Source organism: Centrocercus urophasianus, unplaced genomic scaffold (genome assembly GCF_019232065.1).
Source record: "Centrocercus urophasianus isolate 14NV4802_14NV808 unplaced genomic scaffold, USGS_Curo_1.0 seq_73, whole genome shotgun sequence".
Taxonomy (NCBI): domain Eukaryota; kingdom Metazoa; phylum Chordata; class Aves; order Galliformes; family Phasianidae; genus Centrocercus; species Centrocercus urophasianus.
In genome coordinates this window covers 7,557,768-7,576,948 of record NW_024885344.1, presented here as the reverse complement: position 1 = coordinate 7,576,948, position 19,181 = coordinate 7,557,768, and the positions used below count along the sequence as shown (strand labels likewise).

Here is a 19,181-nt window from a genome sequence, read left to right as displayed (position 1 = left end):
GGAAACACGGCAAAGTAAAAAGTGGACTGGACTAGGATCAGATTTGAATATGGTTCTTTAGTTCATCCACTACACTTTGGGGCTGTCACTTCACCTCCCTGTGTGCCTGCCTCATTCCTTTTTTGCCTTGTCTGCTGCCTACATACCAACTCCTCAGGTCAGGGACTTGCTGTATGTTAGTACAGCACCTAACTGCCTCCAGGCCTGAATTGTATGCATTTTATTTGGCTAAACAGTTGATCTAAGATCTCATCTCTGGAAAAGGACACATGAAGAAGAGGAGGCCTATGACTATTTTAAGGCAATTCAAGCTTAGAGGGAAGGAATGGGATGCTCTGTGATATTTGCATGTCCAATTTCAGAGCTTGCCAAGATGACTTGCAGGGTTAGGGGAGGTTAATCCAATATAAGTCCTTGAACAAAATCTTGCAAAGCTAATAAATACTATTTACAACAGTAACAGGAAAATGGCAAAAAAAAAAAAAAAAAAAAAAAAAAGGAGAACACAACAAGACTTGGTCTACATGAGAAATTCCATCAATGCAACTAGAAGCCAATAAATAAAATCCATACGGTCCTCTCAGGAGGCACTTCTGGTTTAAGACTTAACATTGATTTAGTTTATTGGGAAGGAATTGATCTGAACTAAACAGATTAGCCTTCAGCAGACTAAGGAACATCCACCCAAAACACTGCCTGAAGTTAACAAAACCTGCTTTCTAAACAGAATCAGTTAAATTACTCCATTTGTCCCAGACATTGTGACAAGACAGTGATGGATCTTCGCTTGAATTCCATAAGGGTAGAAGAAGTAGGGATACCTACCACGTTTGCTTCCAGTGCAAACAGAAACCTGTTACACTAAATGACATAGGGGCTGGTGAGCAGAAGAGACAAAGATGTAGGGGAGGATGATTCAGCACCGTCACTGTCCATACCTCTCCTGCCTGTGCTGTTAACAAAATAGTATTGGGGCCCATTCTTGTGCTTTCAAAGGCAGATGAAACATATGCTTCTCACTCCTCCCAAAAAGGCTCAAGTTCTACAGACCAGTGAGCATAGAATCGTGACTAAAGTCGAGCAGCATCACACTGCCTCTCCTATTTCTCTTAATTACCTTCTCCCAAGAAACCCATCAACCACTTGCTCCCATCAGTTTTGCATATTCCACTCTTCTACCCAATGACTTTATGCACAGATGATGATGTATACATGCAAGCAGTGGCACACATACACAGATCGATCATCAGCACACTGCTGATATCATCTGCAATCATAATTCAACCCTGCCCTTGTATTACCAGACAGGAAAGAAATAAAAGCAAATATAGGGATTGTGTGAAGTAAGGAAGGGAGTCACAAGACAAGAGATTCCATCTGCAGTCACAGTCTCACCAGTCAATGCAGAATTTAGTCAACTCCCTCTTTTGTGCTTTGGTTCACTAAGGATGACAAGTCAGGGGGACTTTGGTTGAAAGTATCTGGGAAAGAGGGAAGTCAAGAAAAAAGGCCTTTTTATTTTTAAGAGGTGGCATTGACTCTTCTATCTATTTCAATTATCTTCAGTGTTTCATTTCCTTCAATTTCAGAGTTGACTCTGTAGGGAAAAAAAAACGCAACAACAAAGGTTAACACTAACAGTCATATTTAAAAGTGCACATCCTGCTCAAATTGGCTAATGCAAAAAAAGGCACTCAGCATTTTAACAGCACTTGTCAGTTGGATATGATAACACACTGAATTAGTCATCTCTTTGGCCCTGGTATAACTCTGATATAAGTGTTCAGAAGGCATTCTTCGGATGACATCACTCAACTTAGACCTCTGAAAAGCACTCCTCTAAACACAGTCCAACTGTTTGGTGTGTTTGCTATTGCTTGTTAGCAGAGACCAAGACCTGAGGACAAGTAAAGGTACAGTGGAAGAAAAACCATACTCATATATTCAACCAGTGAATCTTTCTTTGCAGAGGACCCAAATATAAATCCATGATAAAAAAAAAAAAAAATATGAAAGAATTTCATGTTAAGTAGTTCAGATAACCTGACAAGTTTTTTTTTCTAAGTCAAATCCTGCTAACTTTCCACAGCATGCATTAGTAAGATTGCTGCTGTGGGAAGTTTAAGCTCTTCACACCCTAACTTCTTACAAAGCCCCATGAGTCACAGCCTCACACTTCCACCCGAATGGCAAAAGCTTACTCCTTTAGGGGACGTGCACGTAAGTGCTTAAAGAAGTGGAGGAGGCAAAACTAACAGGCTTATAGGGGCTACCACTGAGTTCAGTAGCTTTGTTACTAGAGTATTATACATACACATTTTCACTTCTCCAAAAGAGGGTGACAGTATCTTTGCCTATAAGCTCCTCAGACAGAGGCCAAACTGTTACTTCAAGTTGCACTGTGCCCAGAACAGCACCATCTTACTGCTGGCCTCCATGACAGAGACTTCAAACACCTGTCTCACTCACAAGCAGTCCACCACGCACTCACCTGTGCTGCTGTAAGCCCAGCAGCACTGATTTCTCTAGCCGTGTCTCGTTGGCTATTGTGAACTCCATGATATCATCCCGCTGCATCACCGGCACTGCTTCCAGAGCTAGCGCCGCATACTTGGTGCTGTCTGCATGCCTGTCGTTTCGATCTGCAGATGAGATCGGGCTCGACGACTCCTCCAGTTGGTGAGGCTCTTCATAAATTAGCAGACTCCGTGACCTCACTGGATGCAAAGACAGAAGGCAAAACCGAGATGAGCAACAGGTTGGGCAAAGAGTGCAGCCCTGATCATCTCAGGAAATCATCAGAGCAGAACTAGAGCTGCAAAGGTCTTTTCATCACTATTAATTGGTGGTTTGATAGCTGTGGGAAGACACTGCAGCAATGGTTCAGTAGGGATCAAAAAAGTTCTGAACTCTTCAGAGATCAAGAGCAAAATGAAGTAATCACTTTAATAATATAGATTTAATGCTACCACTTCTTAACTGCTACATACTACTAAGCTTCCCATTCAGTCCTTAGACACTCAGATAACACTAGCAGAAGAAATAACAGCTGATAGTTGCACTTACTGACAGTAGCAAGGATGTAGCAAGGAGCAGAAATCAAGCTCTCCTGCTACCTTTTACCTTTAAAGACTAGTTCTTTAGTTCCTCAAACAGAAACAGAAAGGCTTCAAACTGAAGTACAAAGCAAACTGGGGGGGGGAAGGCTTTTCTGATCTTTATTAAGTTCAATGCCATCAGCATAACTTGCCAAGATATCACCTGAAAACCACAAGTATATCAACATACAGCCACCTAAGTAGCAGAAGAGCAAGAGGTGCTTGGGGAGGGCTTTGGGGATGTGGGTGAAAATCAAGTGCTGAAGAGCAACTAAACAAGAAACAAGACATTGGTGGTGGTCGCTTACCAATGGAGTCTGTGTAGGACTCTGGTGAGGAATGCTGCCTGGGCAACACCATCTTTGTAGCCGAAGGATATGGTCCATAGCTCTGAGAAAAGCTGCCAAAAACAACTGCAAAGCACAGCACCACCATCTGGCACAGGGAAAAAGAGAAAGAGGTTAGGTAATCATGGAGTTTGGAAAAGACCACTAGGATCACCTTGTCCAACCATCAGCCCATCCCCACCATGCCTGCTAAACCAGGTCCCTCAGTGCCACATCTGCATCAAAACAAAAAAGTGACACAAAGCAGATCTGATACGTTATCAAAACAAGTGACTTGAGGCTATTTTTGTCACTACCTACAGCACCTTTTAGCAAAGGCACAGATACAAGAACAAATTCTATGCTTTAATGCTGGAGTTTGTTTTCAGTGTCTGACATCATTTTGGCCTCTTGCCTTATTTCTTCCCAAAGCTGAAAAGCAGACACAACTGGCATGTGTGTTTTACAGATACTGTTGGGAATTTCCAAGGTTATTTCTGCTGCTGGCCCCAGTCTTGCTTGAAAGTGACAGAGAGGCTGGCAGCCGATGAGAACAGCAAAGGCCCTGAATATAATTTCCATCAATTTATAGCACTAGCATAAAGGGAACTTATTGGCTGGGTGTAAGGAAGGAAGAGCTTCATTCTAACCCTCTTCTTATCCTGACAGACATTACTGAAATAGAGCAGACTCAGATTTACAGCCTTAGTCATATTTTTATTCAGATTTAAAAGTTTATTTTTACTGGTATCTAAAATCTGAAAATCAAAGGGCACCCTCATTTTCATTTTACAGCACTAGACACCATTTCTAAATTAAAAAAAATGTAGGAAATAATAAAACAGGTCACCCAGATGAGCAGAGCTGCTTCCTTTAGCACTGCAGCAGCCCAGCAAAAACACGGGCACAGTCTCCAACAGAATGTAATGCCTTCCCTTCACCAGTCACAAGTCCCACCTCCCTCAGAATGAACTGTTAAACTATCAAGAGAAATATCCCAACCTGAGAATTTGTAAGTGAGGGGCTTAGCAGAACAGGAGCTGTGCTTTTGAACAGTAGAAAGAGAACCTCACTCCTCTACAATCCCCAGCTTTAGAGAGTACTCACCATAAGACAGGTCCCTGTCTGTGTGCTAGCTGCCTTACATGAACGGGACACCTTCCCAGCAACCATGGCCTGGAGTCTCTGCAGCTGCTGCAGAAGTGTTCTGGAAAGCAAAGACAACAGATGTGAGCATCAGATGTCCTGATCTACTTGTTTTTGCTTCAAATTCTACACCCGGCAATAATACTTTTAGCAGTTACAGTAAGATACAGATGACTAAAGTCCTCCCCTTGAAATTAGAAGTAAGGAATGAGTTTAATTTTTACAAAATTCTTGCATGGATTAGCAATGGATCTTTCAAAAAGATCTTTTGCTTTTCCCTCAGCTGAAATCCCCGAACAATGACTTCTTTACCTTATTCAGAAAGTTCTTACAAATAAAAAAACTATTTTCATACTTTCTCTAGGAAATTCTAGTACATGTGTGAACAACAGGGATTGCTCTATGTGCAAGTGAGTGACTGCTTATACAGCCTCATTCTGTATCATGAACTGAGCAGGAGTTTCACAGTTACTTGAAATGGTTCAAAAGCAATTTCTAATTGCTGTTACTGGTGGTAGAAGTACACTGCTACACCCTTTTTCTGAAAACTCGCTGTATAGTGAATTGGACCTTTTTTAAAGAAAGGGATTTAAAGCACAGACTTAATTTCCCATAAATGCATTTGCTAAATAAAGTACTTCACTGCTATTTGCTAAACCCTCCAGGAGTTTACAAAACCACAGTGGCTTGAAGCAGCTACTCTGACTGTGCTTTTTAGAGGTAACAACCACACTAGTAATTCTCTTCTGGTTTGAGTCAACTGTTATGGACCAGGAAGGTATTCTTCTGCCTCAATTGCTGATTTTCTTTTGCTATAGCATCATCAGTGGCTACAGTCAGGATATTACCATTTAAATGGGAGATGATCCCAAAGAATAACCGGCATTGGGTTTTCATGAGTTTCCGTTTTACTTTCGTTTGAACTTTGTATAACAGAGAAGGAATAACCCAAACACCTGTCCTCGATACAGCCAAATATCATGCAATGTTACATCAAGACGTTGACTTTGCTGTTTCCAATTCTACTTTTTGCTTCTTATGTAAGCCTCACTATTTCTGAGGGTAACCCCCATAAAACTCCAGGCAACAATTTTGGAGACCATGACATCAAATTCTAGAACAAGAGGCAAGGTTAGGATGTCAGAGAAAATAGAAGGAATATTTTAAGATCAAACTTGCTAAAAGCTAATTGTAGGACAGACCCAGAGGTGCCTTTATGGCTCAATATACACTTGTCTTCCTATTATTATAGACCTTTTTTAATCATCAATGATCATTGCTAATTAGAGTTTAATGTATTCAAGGACTTCAGGATTGCATTTTGAAATGAGCACAAGGCATGCTCACAGCACAGATTTATCTGGGCCAGCAGATCCTTTCCAGCTTATTAAGGAAGGATGTATTGCATGCTCTTGAGAACCCAGTTTATTCTGCAGATCAGTATTAAAAAAAAAGAAATTGATGTGTCTAATTAAGTCCTTCATTCACTGCTATAGACCACAGACAAATTAAGAGATGAAAACAACATCCATCATGTCAGTGAGACCATTCTAACACCCTTCTCTCTGCTAACATCTCTTGGAAGTCTCTCCCTCCTACCCACTTCACTGCTCAGGAATCACACAGATTTACATACAGAGGATATCTCATTTTATGGCACAGTACACACTGCATACAGTATTCCCACCATATGCCACGTTACATAGCAATGCTAGCTATGTATTGTCATTTCCGTGCTGTTATGGAAGGCTAAATCCCCCCCCAAACCATTACAGGCCTGATCAGTGCTGAGCCAGCAGTGTGCCCAGGAGGCCAAGAAGGCCAATGGCATCCTGGTTTGCATCAGAAATGGTGTTGCCAGCAGGAACAGGGCAGTGATTGTCCCCCTGTACTCAGCTCTGGTGAGGCCACACTTTGAGTACTGTGCCCAGTTTTGGGCCCCTCACTGCAAGAAAGACATTTAGGCCCTGGAACGTGTTCAAAGGAGGGCAACAAAGCTGGTGAGGGGTCTGGAGCACAGGACTTATGAGGAGCAGCTGAAGGAGCTGGGAATGTTCAGCCTGGAGAAGAGGAGGCTCAGGGGAGACCTCATTGCTCTCTATAACTACCTGAAGGGAGGTTGTAGTGAGCTGGGGCTCATTGTCTTCTCTCATGTAACCAGGGATAGAACTAGAGGGAATGGCTTCAAGCTGCACCAGGGGAGATTTAGGCTGGACATTAGGAAATACTGCTTCTCTGAAAGAGTGGTCAGGTGCTGGAATGGGCTGCCCAGGGAGGTGGTGGAGTCACCGACCCTGGAAGTGTTCAAGGAACGTTGGGATGTTGTATTGAGGGACATGGTTTAGTGAGAACTATTGTGATAGGTGGATGGTTGGACTGGATGATCTTGTAGGTCTTTTCCAATGTTGGTGTTTCTGTGATTCTGTGATCATTGGGTTTGACAGAGAAGAGCTGTGTGGCATGAGAAGGAAGGAGCTCCCTCCTCGGCTTGGGGGCTGCAAACTTGAAAAGTTGATCACTCTTGCCACTTTTTGTGGAGTCATAAGGAAGAAAACAGCTAATGGATGGTGAGAATATCAATAGAGAGAACATGTAATTTTGCTCATCTCTGCTATTTTGAGTTCCATTAAAAAGTCCTGTTGGGAAGAGTGGACCCAGAGCACTGATTCCAAAAGGTTCATTTTGAAAAACATAATTTTGCAGGTATTCATAGAAGATACATCTCTCACCTTTCTGACCAACTACATTCACATAAAATGTTTTTCTCTGCCAAGTTGCTTGAACAGAGCTTCTGTGATCTTCTCAGCAGACACAGGCTCAGTGGTTGGAGATGACAGGCTACAGGGGCATTTTTCAAACTCGTAGCAAAAGCTGATGTGAGAGCAAGAAGCAAGTTTATTTGCTCAGATATTTATTATGTGATGGCAGTTTACACTGCCATCATCAAAATGAGAGCATTCTTTTTATATGAAGAGGAAATTCTGGAAGATTGGATTCCAAGGTGAAGAGTTCTTTCCCACACACAAGCTGCTCTCATTGCTACTGGATGACTGCAGGAATGATCTGGACTAAGAAGAGAAGGTAAGGAACAGTTCTCTGGAGCAGTTCTCTGCTCTGAAGAACAGTATCAGTAGAAAGACCAAGATGCTCTTATTGAAACACACTGCCAGTGGCTAAATCCTAGCAAGAGAAAATGCAATCCCAAAGCAGCATGCATAGGGGGCTTTGTACCTACAGGGATTATTTTCACTATGTCTGACACATTTCCCAGTGATATTCAATTAGAGGGTCACTTCCCCAGGAGGTGTGAACTTGCTTTCGCGCTTTTCCCTGCCAAGAGAAGCACCTCATAGGAAAGCTGTAAAATAACTGAAGACTCCTGCCTTCTTTTCCAGCACTCCCGGCAAATCCACTCTGCCCATGATGTCTTATTTTCATGTGTGCATTCACAAAATCCTCTCTAAAAGGACACTTTTCACTACCAGAATAAGGAACAAGTCAATGCTTCCCCTTTGCTTCCAGTGATGTTTTCAGTCAGCAGAGAAAATTTGTCACCACAGGACCTAGTCACCTGGAAGGCTTCCTCAATATACTATTCCTCAAAGCAGTATTTTGAGGAAAAAAACTTAGCTTTGATTTTAAAAGGAGAAAAAATGTTCTCTTTTCTTTCAGCTTTACACGTAATTACTCCTCTGCCTGTCCTATAAAGGTAAGGTTCTCATTGCAAAATCACAGTACTCCAAAGCAAAACAAATAAATCCACTAATTTTCTCACTTGAATTATAAACATGAAAACCCACTATTTTTTTCATCAGACACTTAAGCATAAAAACATTGTCCTGATGCTTGAAAAACAAGAAGTTGCTCCAGAGCTGCCAACCTTGGTCAGCTGTTATGAAGGTGGTATGAAGTGCAAGATGTCTCATCGTAACTTAAATCCAGATCCTTCTCTTCTTGAAGAAGATTTGTCAAATAGATTTATCAGCTTCAAATGAAGGAACAGCCATGTAAACCAGTGAAGTCTGGCAGTTTTGGTGCTGACAAACCCTCGTGGATCAGACTGATACAATATTCAGTTTGACTGGGAGTTACAACAATGGCTTAAGCAGGAGCAGAAACTCTGCAAAACCATGCCAATTGTATTTACAAAGCCACTGCCTTTGAGATACTTGTCAGAGTGGGTATCTGCACAACTTTCTAGTCATTACTTCACCAGAGCAACTCTAGCAGCTACCTGCATGCATTATTCATGCATTTCAACAATATTTACACTCTCAATCACATGCTAATTCCTATTTTTACCTATTTCTTCCTACCAAAAGAAAAGTGGCCATCGATATATTTATAACTACAGATTTAATAGAAGTGAAAAACAAAGGTACTTCTCATACATCACACACACAATACCTGGTGTTTCAATACTGTCTTTAGCCCAAATAGTCATTGCTCCCAGCTGGACAACACTGGTGTCATAGAGCACAATCAAAGCCTACACTAATGGCAGTTTCTGTGAAGTCCCAGTGTCACCAGATGAATGGATCAAGCCTTCCTGGCAAGGGAGACAAGTCAGTTCAAGTCTTGATGCCAGCTTTTTTTCACACCCTTCTAAGACAGCAGTGCCCCAAAGCCAATGAGTTCCTGACTCACTTGTGGCTACAAGACATAACAAACACACATGTAATAATGTGTTCCTGTAGTTTTGAGAAAACTCCTTAGGAAGAAACTTGGATGGGTTTCTTGTAAGAGACTGAGTCACTTAAATTAGGAGAGGAAACATATGCTAGTGTTCTAATCCTGAAGAAGCCAAAAATGTTGCAGACACCCACTCACATTAATGAGAATTAAAAACTCCCCTGCATCTTGATCCCCAGACTCCTGCCTTCCTTTTAAGATATATGAAAGGCAAAGAAGATACTTTTGGATGCGATTTTTTTGGACCACATTTGCACCTTTTACATCAAATCTTTTCAGATCCAGAATTTCAGGCTAAGGCAGTCTCTCAGGGAAGGTTCTTCTAAAATTTTTCATGTTACTCTTTTAGCAGAAAAAATTGCAGTGCTTCCATGGTTTGGAGCCAGACTTCAAAACGTAAGTAGGGTTTCCCTGAGGTCCTAGGTATGTATCAGTGTAAAATTTGTTCTATATATAGAATAACAACATGTTCTGAAATACTGGTTGCAGATACAGAAGGAAAACTCTGCTGTTTAATAGTTATATATTTAGGGCATTGCCTGTCAGTTCCTCTCAGCTCCAGCCAGACTATAAGAACATAACACTGACTGCACATACATGTGCATAAACTTTTAAGTGAGCAGCTACAGCCCAATTTTCCAACAACATTAAAAAAAAAAAAAACCAACAGTACAACTTTGGCTTCATCCACACTGAATGTATGAGCATTTCCATATGTAATCAGTGTTATTTTCCTGTTACCTTTCTCAAGTCTTCCGATTTTCTGCAAATAAAAGGCAGCTATAATGCTTGTAGATCTACTTTTAAATGAAGCCTTAAAAGAACTCTTCATTTTTTTTACTGCATTAAATGCTCAAAGCTGCAGCTGAAGTCAACTGGGTCCATGCTTTGGGCATATTAAGTAAGTTATATGTGTGCATGACTGTGTGATAGGAACTTAGAAAAACAAGGTCCTAAGTGTTTAAATTTGAGCATCCAAGAATAAACTGACACAGCACAATGTGACCTTCACTTCTTCACGAGCTTTGATCCCTGCCTAAGTACGAGATGGAAGCACCAGTCACAGGATGCTGAAACATTTGCATAGCTTCTGAATGACACATCAATGCTCTGTACCAATGAGGAAACCAGTCATTTTGAATTCACTGTAGAAAGCAACTGACGCACATCAAAAAAGGGTCTGGAACCATTCTCTGAACAAGTTAACACAGCCACAAACTAAACCAGAGAAAGTGGCTCTTTGGGGTGAGATCTCCAAAGCAAAACAAACCAATCCAAACAAAAACAAAACAAAACACGACAATTTGGTGTTACATAATTCAGGTTTGATGAAAGCAGGAACTTCAACAAATTTTTCAGTACTCAAATTTGCAGCCTTAGCAGTTTTTAGGTACAGTTTGTATCTAAATACCCAAACCAGCATCATCGTGAGATACAAGAATTTTTGTGCACACAGTCAGGAACAACTGCTTCTCTGCAGGACACTGCAGATTACTATCAGTGCTCTTGCATAGGAAAGTAAACGATATAACTCATTGCATACGTTCTGAGTATGAGGGATAATATCACACAGACAGCTAAATAATTTTAAAGCAGTTAGCATTAGGCTATTAAGATAATAAAATAACAAAGAAGATGCTAAAGGCCCTGCCTAAAAAACTGAGAAATATTAACAGAGCAGTTCTCATGACTGTATCTTCACCTGCTCAAGAGATGTAAAAAGTTGACCAAATTTAGCCAAACTGAGGAGAAAATTTAAGGCTTGAGAACAGGTTTTCCCCGAGTGGTCATTCACAGCTGCACTCTTCCATATAGCAGTTGTTTTCAGTACCTCCTGGAACAGATTCTGAGAGAGACAACTCTACTCAACACCTACAGAACAACTCCTAGCTCTTTTACATAAAACCCTGCAGGAAGATACAGGAGGGACAGAAATGGATTGGCTCCCTTCAAACAAGCAGCAGATGTCTGCATGCATGAGCAGTGTGTGGGAGACACTCTCTAGCAAATTACAGTGCTAGAGGGTCTCGCTCCATGAAATTAGAGATCGGATCCAGAGATTAGAAACAACACATGCCACTCAATTAGCAATACATTGGCTGCCAGACAACCTTTAGGGCCATTTTTCATGACTGTGGGTCTTACCTATAAAATCCAGCTTTCTCCCACACTTCACTGCTACCATCATGTTCAGTGGCTGTATGCGACCATCATTTCAAATGCCTCTAAGCAAAAGGTATTAACAGTGGGCTCATCTAGTACCTACTCTTTGGAATTTGTGTTCATTAGAGAACACACTGAGCACAAGCCATGACTAACACTCCACTCTTGGCTAATATCCAATTCAAAGCTCAGCTATAGATAATTTTCTGCTATACATCTCTTGAAAAAGTTACCACTGAGACACCACTTTCTTCAGAAATGAAGAAATGAGAAACTGGTTATCCTTACAAAGGAAGTTGTATTTCCTAAAGTGAAAGATATTAATAGTGTGTCAGATAATCAGAACAGCGTTCAACAATTGCAGTAATATCTAACAGTCCAGAATAAACTAACATTGACTCAGAGCAACTAAGCAATTAAGGTCTCAAAGTGCCATGTTCCAGGTCAAGGCCTTCTGTCAAAGCAGACTTTCACTGACAAAGGACAATTTGGAGAGTTGCACTTTTTTGTTTGTTATCAGTAACCATGTTTCCTTGTGTAAAAGAAGAACACAAAGAAGGGTAATAAAAGGGAAACACACCACAGGCTAGGAAGACATTTTAAGAGCTGACATCAAAGCCCCTATGTCTTACATCTCACTGCACAGTCACAATAACCACTCTCCATCATCTTTCTTTGATATTAACCAGATCAGATACAGCTATTCTTCACATTTCAACTGATGTCTTAATTTCTGGATTTAACTTTTTTACTGTCATGCTCATCTAATTTTTATTTTTTTTCTATTCCCTTCATACTGTACCTGTTAGTACTTTCCAGGACTTCAACCTTCTTACGTAGCTCGCTGTTTTCGTTTGAACAGTTCTCAACTCTGGAGACAACACAAGGAAAGATTAATAAATGTCTGTTTTTTACATTCAAAAACTTGTAAAACAACCCAAATCTACTTTCACAGTGAGCTCTATGATTTTTCCTACACCTAATGAAAAAGCTATGCCAACTAAATTCAGTCATAATATTCAATCCTGCTTCATGGTGTTGCAGGCACTGCAATAGATGCTACTAGCTATAGAACATCTGTCTATGCTGGTCAACTATACCCCACTAGGTCCAGTTTATTCAGGGTGGTCTGTAACGACTTTTTACTCCTTGAAATAGCAATAAGGAAGACCCTGCTATGACTTTCTCTGTGCATCAGACCACAAGACAGATACTTTAAATGTTACTGAATATGCTCTGATTATGTTGTTAGCAATTACTTTGTGCAAGAGTGTTCTATGTGTGCATTTCATTGTTAGGTACCACACTAACTAATTCAACAAATGCCATGCTTCTGAAATCACATCCTTGACTTTCATGCTTACAGAGGCTAATAAGCCAGAAGATTTATTTCCAAAAGAACACTCGTTTCTTCACTGTTCCAGGAAACCCACCTAAACTAAAGGATATTATCATATGACCTGCTACACAAGAAGTTAAAATAAAAATATGGAACTCCTATAAGACACGTATGACCACCTTGAGTAGCTATGTAAGGAAAAAGGGAAAGGGAAATGCTTCCCAATCTGCACAAATATGCTAGAATTTCACACGAGTCTGACTCTGAGAAACCAAGGCTCATTCATAAAGACATTTGAACATAAGGAAATTACCTTGAGGGTATCACAAAAAATCATGCATGGGTTTTAGCAGATCTATCTGGTGAAGTGCATAAGAAAAATACCAAATACTTCTTTCTTACAAGAAAGATTAAACCGGGATGTAAATCACTAACCTCAGTTAGTGATTTATAGTGATTTAAGGATTGGCCTTTTCCTGCTAAAGGAAGGCAACTGGTCACACGTTCTTTCTCTGAGCCCTGCTTATTCTCCCAGGAAGTCTTGGCTCACTTACTTCCTATTTCTGTCTACATCTGTACCAGAAGATAGACTATATTCACTCTAACCCTACTTTTCCATGGGCAATGCCTATCCACTAGACTAGCACATTTGCCCGAGTTGAAGGCTAATAGTAGATAGGTCTTGTCTTCCTTGAGGTTTAAGGTCTTTGCCAGCACATTAGCTTTGTGTTGGTGGCAGGCATAGCCATCAACATGCACCACCTTGCACGCAGCATCTCAGCAAAAGTACAAGCAGACTAAAGAAGGGCCTTTTCTCAGTCACAACCACGAGATGGCAGCTGGAACTTTTGCACAAAACAGTCCCAGCATCAACAGTCCCAGCATGGATCCCGTCCCGTTTCACCAAACAGTGCTATTGGCCCATTTGAAACAGGAAGGGGGCTGGCTTACTTTTTTTCCAGGCTGTCCATGTATTCTTTCTTTTTTCTTCTACTTTCCTGGGCAGAGATCTAAGGAAAAGGGAAGCAAAACACCAAATATTTGAAAAGAAAAAAAAAAAAAAAAGCAGCAAAGATGAATTAATAAACTAGTAAAAAGGCCTGACATTATTAGATTCAAGCTTCAGTGCTGTTCTCATTCCTATTCTTGGCAAGCAAGGCACTGTCTTGGTCCATTTCCACATCCTGAAGCAAGACAGCTCCTCTCAGTAGTACAAAAAGATCACTCGCTGCTCTTAGAAAATTAACCTTAAAAAGCAAATCAGATTCATCTGCAGAGAATATCCTAGCACAAATACTAAAAGACAATGCCAGGAAAAAGTCTTGCTTCTGGTCAAAGAAAAACCCATGCATACGCTGGAAAACAGTTTTGCAGAAAAAGACTTGAGGATTCTGATAGACAATAGTGAAACATAAGTCAGCAATACGCCCCCATAAAAAAGAACGTCAACCAGAGCTGAGCTATGTTACAAGAGTGTAGCCAGTAGATTATGAGAAGTATCTCTTCCCATCTACTCAGCACCTGCAAGACCACAGTTGAGAACTACATGAAGTTTGGGACCTTGAAATAAATACTTCAGACATATTGGAGCAAGTCCAGAGGATAGCCTCTGCTACAATAACTATGCTGGAGCACATGGTGTATCAACAGAGGCAAAGAAATCCGGGTTTGTTCAGATTTTAAAAGATAAAGGTAAGGAGGGAATCCTATTGCTGTAGCAAAGATTAAGTCAACCTTCTCAGAGGTATACAGCAAAATGACAAGAACATTAAATACAAGTTGCAACAAAAGAAATTCCAATTAAACATTAGGATTGTATTTTATTTTTTATCCAGAAAAGCAGCCTCATATGGATCAGGTTGCCTAGAGAAGCTGGGGACCCATCACTCGAACAACAAAACATGACTGGACAAGCCATTTAGTAACTCGATCTAAGCTTACTCTGCATTCAGAGCAGGGAGTTCAACCAAAAGGCCTCTAGCAATTTCCCCCTGTATGAATGTCTCTAATAACGTCCATGACAAAATGTGCAAGGAAACTTTACAATTTTGGGGGGAAAAAAAAAAAAAAAAATTAGACCACATTTCAATTCAGTGTGGGCAACTTTACGTCTCTGTCAGCAAAACCAGTAACAGAATGCATCAGCCTTCAAAGCTGTGCTAATATTCTCCAGAATGAGTGAGTTGGCTAAGTCTGAAAAAATGCTTCCCTCCACTAACTCTTTGCCATTTGGGGAGAAAGAGAAGACTTGCAGGGCTTTTCACAGCCTTGTTGTCAACTATTCATTTAAAAGTTAAGGTCTGATTCTGTGATCAGAAGACTAGGGCAAGGAAATACAAAGTCAGACTTTAAAACATGAAACTATGGAAAAGAACACCTTCAACACTATGGAAAGAACACGCAAGTCTTTGCCTATCCATAAGGGAAAGGATCAAACAGTTTTAAAAATGGAGGCAGGCAACAGCAACTTGATACCCTGCTTGCTAAATACCCCATTGTTTAAGTGTTCAGGTAAATACCTAGACAGAGGCACTGTCACAGTGTGATGGATGTGTTTAGGAACAGAGAAAAATACTTTGTTAAAAGACATCTTACAGCATTCAGCAGTACTAGGGGTCATTGCTACTGAAACACTGCAACATTTTTAAATGAAGGCTGAGTAGGAATTACCCAGCAAAGATGCTAAATGAACATTATTTACCTTGTTCTTTATTTTTCTGCGGATTTTCTTCAGCACCTTCTCCTCTGCTTTTGTCAGGGGCAGTTTGGTAGGGATTGGGTACCCCTCTGCTATCAGTGTCCTCTTCTCCTCCTCTGTCAGGATGAGTGGGCCAGTCCCCTGCAATTTCTGCAAGTCACAGAATGAAGAAATGTAACACAGTGCACACAGACCCAGAGAAAAGGTGTTAGGGAACAGAGTCTCTGCACACTAACTCAGCAGTCTCTTGCAACTGGAAGGAATGGAGGGTAAAGACTGTTTACATAGCTTCCATTTAGAGACTGAGATGCTTTCAGCCCAGCTCTGAACATACTGAGGCCACCAGTAAAGCTTCTCCTGGCTCAAGCAGGGAAAGAGACAAATGAGAAGCAGTGCTGAAAATCCCTCCCTAAAAATCACCACTTGATTTCCAAGACATAGCAACAAGAGGACAGATGTAGATGTATTAGGGACAAATTAACCCAGTAGGGCTGGGTCCTAATGTAAAACACAATCCAGACTGGAAGAAACCTCATAAATGTGCTCAACCTTGCCTCAGTTAGAGAGGCACACGTCATTCCCTGTGGGAACAGGATAGACAAATGAACAAGAATTACTGGATATGCAGTTTTGATCAGAGCTGGGTTCATTCAAAGAACAACAGAAATTAGCAAATGTATGGCAAAAAACAGTAATTTAAAAGCAAAAAAAGAAAAACAAACAAAAACACACACACACAAAAAAAAAAAAAAAAAAAACAGAAAAAAACAACTGACATGTTAAATAAAAAAACAGCTCAACTTACATGTGGTGCAGTCAGGAGAGGGGAATTGGAGAGTGCTGAAGCTGTGCGTGATGCCACTTTAGCTGCGGCTTGCAGCTGAATTGGGCTTGAAGGAGGGAGAGATCTAGCTGGGCTCTGCCCTCCCTCAGAGTCACTGCCATGACTGCTGGGAGGGGTTGGAGGCAAATGCAGGGGATCAACTGCTGCATAGCAAGAGAGAAATACAACAACGTAAGGGTTGGAGTGCTAACATAAGCCTTCACCAGAGCCACTGATTCAGTCACCACCCAGTTTCCAGGACTTGGACCCTTTGCTAAATGATGGATCAAGCAAATGTGGCAATTTGGAAGACCTTCAGAGCATGCAGGCCTCTAAAGGAGGAATGAAACACAGCAGCTATCTTTAGGTCCAACTGACAAAACAAGGCTATGCTCATCTGCTCCAGTCATTTCTGCCTACACTTCCACACCTCCAAAAGCCTTGAGATTTAAGTATTAGCCTCCAGCATCAATACCCTGCTTCGGAAACCACATTAACAGAGAGGGCTCTGAGCCGGCATGCCTTCTCTCCAAAAACAAGTCTTTCCCAGCCTTGCTATGGATTTAACACATTGCCAGTACTTTTCAAGAGAAGATAATGTTCATATAATATGTTAAGGAAAGAGAAATTCTATCCCCTAAGGGTCTGCTCTGACACAACTGGTTGGTAATGACAACCTCCTGACAGCGAAGGCTTTATTGGACCAGGAGCAGCAAAAGAATCAACCCCAGGAATCTCTCTCAACATTTTGCTATCCACAGCCATAAGCAAACTTGCACTGCTCTGGCAGTCAAGAGAACCTGTGCTACAACTGGCAAGCTGACCAAATGGGACAGGATCAAGAGAAAGAGCACAATGTCTCAGCTACTCAGATTACATGAGCAACTAACTATGGCTGTTTTGGACATCCGTTTTTTTGTGGGGTGTTTTGTTTTGTTTTAAGTAAATTTATAGCAATTACAGTTGGAAGATAGAGGACTGGACTCTTCTAGGTTTTACAAATTTGAGTTGAAAAAATCAAGTGGTGGAGGATGAAGGGAGAAAAAGTAACAGAAGTCATTATACACGAGCTCTTGTGGGCTAGCATCTTAACTCTAGCAGTTGCTTTCTCCTGTAAGACAGTAAGTTCCTTAAGCTCACAAATCAAGCAACTTCATCTACATTTTAGGTTAAAATATAAACTCCCTTTGTCCTAGCTGCTAAGTCAGTTGCATCCCTTCCTAGAGCAGTCCTATTTATCTACATAAATGAATTCACTAACAGAATATCAAGCGTTCCTAACTGAGATGCAGTTATCTTCTTAAATTTCAGTATTTGGCTCTTTCAAACTTTTCTTAGGTCAATAGATTATGTGCCATAAAGCTGTGTTTTACACTAAGTGAAGGGATCATCACTCTTCCTACTGCTTAATTTATATAGTACAAAGGGACCCTGGTGGTTCTCAGACCTGAACTGAAACAAATGTTCAAATGTTCAAATGCTTCTAACTTAATTTAATATAAACTCACATGCTTTCTTTTGCAGCTCAAGGCAAAGAGATTTAAAATAGTGAAGTTTTCTCTTGTACTTGTTTTGTATGCCTTGTTAAGTCCCATCTTAGGCTAGAAGAGAAATCTTCTTTTCTAAGATCTCTTCTAACCTAAATAATCTTGTTACGTTAAGGAGATTCAAGCTCCCTCCAGCAACTGCGTAATTGTTAACAGTCACAGACAAAATAGGGATAATTTTTTTTGTGATGAGCAAAACAAAAACAAATTAAAAAAAAATCTACATAAATAGGTCAGAAAGATTGGCTTTTTAGCAGTCTTATTCAAATCCCTGGAAGGCATCAGCTTCAGCATAAGGATTAACATGGCAAACAAGGAAGCCAAATATTTAATCAGGGTAAAGTACACTCATTGTGCATTCTGGTCATTTCCCTTGCATACTAGATAGACAATTAACAGACCTTCCTTAGAAGAGAGATTCAGAAACTGATCCACTTCATGAGGCTCCAATTTAATCTCTGGAAGAGCTTTCTGGCTCAGTGGTTTCATCTAGAAAAGAGAAATTAAGAGCATGAAAACCCAAAGCACACATCTTCAGATCTTAATTGAAGGATACAAGGATGAATATTCCATAAATGGAGAGATTTCCCTCTCCTACTCTGCTGCAGGCAAAGCTTTAACTGCTTCACACAGTTCTGCTTAGCCAGGCTACAGAAAACGCTGCCCAGCCAGGCTACAGAAAATGTTGCCCTGACTATTCCTGCTGTGGTGTTTTTTATTACTGTATTTAGTTAAATAAAAGATTATGCCTCAGAGATGACATCTCAGACTGAAAGATAGCAAGCAACCCACTCAAATTACTTCTCATAGCAACAGAGCTGCCACTAGGATCTGTTGGACTACATAGCCAGTTTGAGCAGTCAGCAATGCTCCTGGCAGCAGGCAGAACCCATCTGAAACCACTGTCATCTAGGAGTGAGATGCTGAGCACTGTGTTATTGACCCCAAGTTCATTTCACCATGCAGAGGAACTGTAATAGAGATGGCTGTGGCTGAATTATATTTAGAGGACATCTGACTTGCTTGTTGACAAGGCTGGCTCACCAGGCTGCCAAACTGCTGTCCAGTCTGCCTGAATTCTACAATCCTAGGTTTAAGGAAGTCAGTCTGGCACCTCAACATGCTCAATGTGGCCAAAATCTCTCCCAGAAAAACAATGTAATTAATTTGTGCAATAGTAGTGAGCCACCAGTTAGTTCCTCCACTGAAGGGGAACCATCAGCTGCTGCCATTCAAACTCCTGAATTCAATCACAGTCAAACTAAGCCCTCATGAATGCCCCCTGGCTGCTCCAGGTATGGGAGAAGGGCATCATAAATTGTTCTTACTCGGCAAGTTGGTATGGAAGC

General features: G+C 40.9%; 1 protein-coding gene across 2 annotated transcripts in view; it reads right to left on the bottom strand.

Moving 5' to 3' along the window:
- Positions 1-597: 597 nt before the first annotated feature.
- CREB3L2 (cAMP responsive element binding protein 3 like 2) overlaps positions 598-19,181 on the bottom strand; it is a 73,224-nt gene continuing 54,640 nt past the window's right edge. Inside the window, exons 4-12 of one of the 2 annotated variants that reach the window (XM_042837744.1) lie at positions 18,234-18,321; positions 16,268-16,449; positions 15,466-15,612; positions 13,716-13,774; positions 12,228-12,296; positions 4,532-4,631; positions 3,407-3,533; positions 2,492-2,717; positions 598-1,597 (exon numbers count right to left, since the gene is read on the bottom strand). In XM_042837744.1, coding sequence (XP_042693678.1) covers positions 1,522-1,597; positions 2,492-2,717; positions 3,407-3,533; positions 4,532-4,631; positions 12,228-12,296; positions 13,716-13,774; positions 15,466-15,612; positions 16,268-16,449; positions 18,234-18,321 — 1,074 coding nt within the window. In that variant the 3' untranslated portion in view covers positions 598-1,521. The remainder of the gene's footprint in view (positions 1,598-2,491; positions 2,718-3,406; positions 3,534-4,531; positions 4,632-12,227; positions 12,297-13,715; positions 13,775-15,465; positions 15,613-16,267; positions 16,450-18,233; positions 18,322-19,181) is intronic. The other variant, XM_042837745.1, reaches the window with a different exon arrangement.